This window comes from Rhopalosiphum padi, chromosome 1 (genome assembly GCF_020882245.1).
Source record: "Rhopalosiphum padi isolate XX-2018 chromosome 1, ASM2088224v1, whole genome shotgun sequence".
Taxonomy (NCBI): domain Eukaryota; kingdom Metazoa; phylum Arthropoda; class Insecta; order Hemiptera; family Aphididae; genus Rhopalosiphum; species Rhopalosiphum padi.
Genome location: NC_083597.1, coordinates 84301471 through 84307470, shown reverse-complemented (window position 1 = coordinate 84307470; position 6000 = coordinate 84301471). Strand labels below are relative to the sequence as shown.

Genomic DNA, 6000 nt, shown 5'->3' with positions numbered 1-6000 from the left:
TTGCCCTTATAAAGTAAACTGTTTATTTTTATTACGCATATGTAAATAATTACTTACAAATTACAAGTTACAAATGATCACGATTAAAATAGTTAAATAAAAAACGTATTTTTGAAAAAATACGAACTATATACATATATGTTATATTATGTACAATAAATGGTTGGTTTTACAATAATAAAATAGTCAATAGACATTTAATGCAAAGAAAAACGCATGAAAGGAGTCCCACAACTGCAGAGATAACCTACACTGGTATCAGTTTAATTTTAGACGTCCAGTTGGAAGTTATAATTGCTGCGCCGAAACGACTATACGTGCCTAGAACAGTCGATACAGCGGCCTGACAAAGTTGCGGCGGAACTGCCTGGCGTATCTGTTCCAGTTGGGGGAGTACAAACCGTTGCGGTTGCCGCTCTCGTCCTCCTCCGGATTTTCCGTCACCGACGGCCCGAACGAGCCCAGCGAACCGAGAGCCGAACCCAGCGAGCCTAACGGCGAACCCAACGAGCCCAACGACGGTAGCGAGCCCTGAAGGGGACCGTGACTGTCATCGCCAAACATTTGCATACATCCGCCGCCGTGATGTGACTGCTGCTGATGCTGCTGTCCGCCGGCACCGACGTTGACGTTGGTGCTCTGCAATACGATCGGAAGTAAAAATCGGCCAGAAGCCGCGGACGTGTCGCGCCGCCGCCGGCTGTGTCCCAACAAGCACTGTAGCAGCAGCCGCTTCTTGAGCTTCTTTAACTTGTGCTTTACGTGATGGGTGCGCTGCGACTCTTCTTCATTCTCTGAATCGGCCGCCGCCGCGGTGTGTCCGCCGTAGTAATAATATTCGTTACCGTACAGCGAAGGCTGCCTCTGATCGAACTCTACCGCGGAAACAACGACGACCATTGTACACGTGGCAAACAGAAAGGCCACCAACTGCAGACACTGCAAAAACGAATACTCATCATATTGTTTAGTTAAATCGGTACAATTTGAAAACAATCCTATATGCATGCGATTTTGACTAAAATCATTCAAATATTATAATTAGTGTGCCGTATAATATAATATTGATAAATACCGATGTCGATATAAGGAATGAACTGTGTTGTCCGGATTTGGAAGTTCTCATTCGGAAGTGCTGATTTTCTACCTTAGGTATAGCATTTAATTTTCAACATTTGGGTATACCAATCGTTTTAATAATGTAATATAGATTTTGAAAACACGTGTTTTCTACTTGAAATAATTAAATCAAATTTTCTATACTTTTGTTTTATCCTTGTAGGAATAAGTTAACAAATTTTTAATACCAATAATGAGTAGATCTGTTGATTTCTTAGCGAAAAACACATTTGGTGTTCAAAATCTTAATATCCCTAAATTCAATAAAATTACCTATGAAAAATCTTTCACCTGGCGCCCACTACAATTTGAATATAAAACTATTGTAGGTTTTCATCGAAAAAAATGATATCATTTAATATAATACAGTTAGTTATTACTTATTAATTAAACAACGAGTCACACAGAACACAGATCAGTTATATATAATTTTTTGATTTAATTTTTTGCATTAGCTTTTAAAATAGAGTATTAGTTGACTTATTAAAACTTACCAAACATTTTTTAACTAGCGTTATATAACTGATTAGTGATTAATGGTTGTTGCACAGTTTTATTTATATTATATGACAAAGAGTGATAATTTTTTTTAAGTATGTAAAATAGGTACTTTATACCTATAGATGTAATTATGTAGCTATTCAATTATTTATGATCTCAACCGATAAAATTTTTTATTTATTCACGAACGTCTGCAATAATGCTACCTCTTGTGTTTCATAATGATTACCCAATGTTTTTTGAAGTTTGTCATTAGGTTTAAAACAAACAATAATATTATTATTTTGTATAAATGTACACATAATAGAATAATACACGTTCTTTGGAATTATTATTAAAAAACAATACTGGTTTAGTCAAATATAATTTTATCATATATCTATATAAATTTTCATTTTAACATTTTAAAATTATATTATTGAGCAGCATCATTTAATTATTCGTATAATAAAACCATAAAGTATAACGAACGATTAAATTATAAATATATTAATAAATATATAGGTTACTGAATTTTTCAAGAGTCGAGATACGCCTGTCATCCAGTCGCTTACTATATATAATTATTTCGATTTTAGGTGATATATCTATATTTTAATATTGTTGTCAAAATAGGTGGGTATCGTACTGAATTTGGATCGTCGCTACAATTCTACGTTAAAAACTTATATTCTCTTGATTTACTAAGTCAATAAAATTAAATAATTTATCGATTTGCAATTTTTATCTCAATATGTACCTAATTAAGATTATAGTTATATAAAAAATGTTTAATACACTATGCATATAAATTGTGTATGCACTATGCACTGTACATGTTTATAAACATATACAATACATATAGGTATACTTAACAGCCAATTAATAGAGTCTAGACTCTAGAGTAGTATAAATAGGTATTTGAACAACTGTTTTACGAAGTTACGAATATAGTAGGTAGGTATTATTATATAGAATTGATCATGAGATTTTTCAATTTTTGTCATCAATAAAAATATTGTTACCTACATTTTTCTGTCTACTCTAACTACCTAATTTACGATATTTGTTTTTCCACGATTATTCGATTAATTCGTTATTGGATAACAATGTTATAAAGAAAAATGTAATACTATTTTTAAACACTATTGATAACTAAAAGTAAAATTACAATAGATATAATAATAGCAGTGTTCGAATTGGGAAAAATTAAGTAGAGGAGCTCAATCCAACGATTTAAAAACTGCATTCCAAGCATGGCTAGCCCCCACACTCCCTTACCAACCTTACTTATATTTCGAATGCCACTTTTTAACTACACAGATATTTTAATTCTACATTCATTCTAGTCCACAGAATACTGAATAGATAGGTATGTACAATAAATTATAGGTAAAGAATAGTGTGATATTATAATTAATTAATAAGCAAACTACAAAAAAATATATAGGGCTATAGAAGTGATGATAATAATAATAATAATAATAAATTAATAAACTATTATCAAAAATAATTTTGATACTAAAAATTGTAAAATTCGTTATATTATAAATTTAAATCCACATTTTAATAAAAATTATTTTGGATTTAAGTTTGTACTGTCCCCCACCCCGTTACTGTGAAAAAATAAAGTTGGGATACGCAAAAAAAAATAGTAGGGAAGCTCCGTCCCCCTGCGCAACTCCCCCCACCAATTCGAGCACTGAATAATAAGGTATGTATATCTATCATCTACCATCTTCAATAATTTATATTTCGTACAATTACTGTTTACTTTAAACCTATTTTAAGTCCTAACCATGGTTCGGTACACGATGCTTGATTTGAAACTTATAATTTGTTAATCGAAATTGGGATTATATTTATATTTATTTATTTAATTTTTTTAAAGGAATTTCAGCTCAATACTGTTGAGGAATCCTGTAATAACACAAAAATATAACACTTAAATATGTGTGAAAAACAATAAGAAAATTATTCATAAATAATAATGGAATTTAAAAAAAAAACCATCGAATCATGCCAGTCATGGTAAATTATAAGTATCAAGGCGCAATATAGGAAATCGCTTTCCTGTACAGTATATAATAAGTAATAACTAATAAGTTCCGAGTGAATCTCATCATTGAGGAGCAACTGCCGAGTAAGTCACTGTAATGAATGTGTTAAATTTGAATTCCATAATATATCATTCAATTATTTGAATAATTGCATAGGAAAAAAAATTTCTACTCAATTATTTATCATATTTTATAAGTGTTTTTATTACATCGCTATTAGTTTATTTTATTATTAGTAATAAAGTAGGTTTTTTGCCTAAAGTATTGCGTTTTAAAATGTCATTATATACATAAAAAAATAATTGCCTTGATATATATTTTAGATTTTATAGTTTTAATATGAAATATACTTATAAGAAATCTTTTATTACATTTTCAAAACTTAGATATAAAAAGAAAAGTTTTTATGAATTTTCAACTACAAAATAGTTTGCAATTTTTGGCGATTTTGACGAACTTCTAATAATTTTTAATCATCAGTGTCTATTTCCTAATAATTATAAATTCTACTTTTTAATAAAAAATAAAATGTATTATTTTATTACTTAATTGTATTCTTCTAAGCGATAATTTAATATTTTATATTTATATGAACTAAGTTTTTAAATAACAATTATGTAAGAATTTAAATAAAAAGTGAATTTAAGTTTTAAGTATTTTAAAGTATAAAAAGACCAAGTATTCATATATTACTCATTTACTTAATAGGTAAACCTATATTATGTGCAATATTAATGTTTCATCTGTTAACGTAAGTATCTATAAGTGAATATTTTATCTAGATAATAGAAGTTTGAGATATAATATAATATTTACCACATTTTTCATCTTCGTGTGGCAGCTCGCAATGAATTGATCACCGCAGCAATAGGTATCGCAGCGTTTATAAGTACCAGCTATTATAGTTTCACCGTGTGGTTAACAACTTCAAGTACAGGCTAAGACTGGCGAGAGATTATTTTAACAACAGGTCCCTAGACATTTTCAACGCACGCGTGTGAAAAAAAAACAAATTTGGTAATAAGGGACTTTTATTTGTGATGTTTGCGCACTGATCAGCGATAGTTACTTATACCACGTATCGCGTAATTATGTCGCGCTGTTAGGTACGAGATACTTATAGACTATAGTTATAGAACCATTTGCAGACAACCACGCGGCAGCGTGCACCAAGACGACTCTTCGTTTCGCGCGGTTTGCAACTGTCTTTTAACGCTACAGCGTATCGTCGTCGTTATGCAAGACTGCCCCATGGGTGTAAACACCTTAATGAATAATACCAGTTTAGCCCACGCCATCATGTATTAGAGACTTGACCCAGTGACTTCGGCGAATGTGCAATGTGTGTATGTGTCCTATGCATGCGTGCAGGTCTAATAATTTTTAAATATATACGTATATGTACAGTACAATATAGACACATTTTTTTATCATAGAATGAAATCCGAATTAACGAACATCTTTCTCATTAAACAAAACCATAAGTCCCACGGAAAAAAAATATAGATAAGGTTTGCCAGCGTATTTCGGTTTTCAATCTGTCTATATATAATAAACCCTCATTATTATGGACACAGACAGCAATATTTATTGTTCCTCATACCTTGATAAGTATGAAAATATGTATAGTATATTTATTATTATGTATGACGTATGTTTAATTATGCGTATACCGGCCTATATACGTAATATCATTAATTATAATGATATAGTACGATATATACTATGTATAACAAACACTTGATGGTTCCGTGAGCGTCACTGACACTCACTGTCCCTTATATATATAGGTTTCACTGTAATATACTAATATAGCACTAAATCGTATATATATATATATATAATGTATAGTAGGTAACATAATTTAATATATATATACACACAAAATTGTTGAGATAATATTGTTGTTGTGGTTTATTGTGTTACTTGTAGTACTTGTTGTTTTTGTAATAAATTTCGACTATATGCATTATTATTGCAAACCATTTGGACAACAATATTTTATTATTAAATGGGTTAATGTAGGTCTACCGCGGGCGTATTGCGGTGGCGCTTAATATAGTCAACTATGTTCGTGTGTTGCTTGAGCAACGCACTAGAAATAACGATTGAGTAGCATGTGGGTATGATTATTTTATGGACGATTTGTCAATATTATTTAAAAATGTTAAACAAGTGGCTCCATCAACTACGGACTGAGAGATATACTTAGTATATCTTAATCCGTGCCATCAACTGATTTCGTTAACAATAATCAACTGATTGCAACGTATGTATACGTTTTTCTACATACTATAATACTAAGTATTATACTTTAGTGTTTAGAAGACTCTAATGCTAT

At 30.7% G+C, this 6000-nt stretch overlaps 1 protein-coding gene across 3 annotated transcripts; it reads right to left on the bottom strand.

Moving 5' to 3' along the window:
* Positions 1-5110, bottom strand: LOC132918636 (uncharacterized). 3 transcript variants are annotated; one of them, XM_060980030.1, is made up of 2 exons: positions 4476-5110; positions 1-939 (listed from the first exon to the last, which is right to left on the bottom strand). In XM_060980030.1, exons 1-2 carry the CDS (start codon positions 4485-4487, stop codon positions 322-324), a joined length of 630 nt encoding a protein of 209 aa, XP_060836013.1. In that variant the 5' UTR covers positions 4488-5110; the 3' UTR covers positions 1-321. The 3 variants fall into 3 exon arrangements, with proteins under 3 accessions (XP_060836013.1, XP_060836020.1, XP_060836006.1); XM_060980037.1 differs by lacking the exon at positions 4476-5110 and adding an exon at positions 1393-1544; XM_060980023.1 differs by lacking the exon at positions 4476-5110 and adding an exon at positions 1076-1344.
* Positions 5111-6000: the final 890 nt, after the last annotated feature.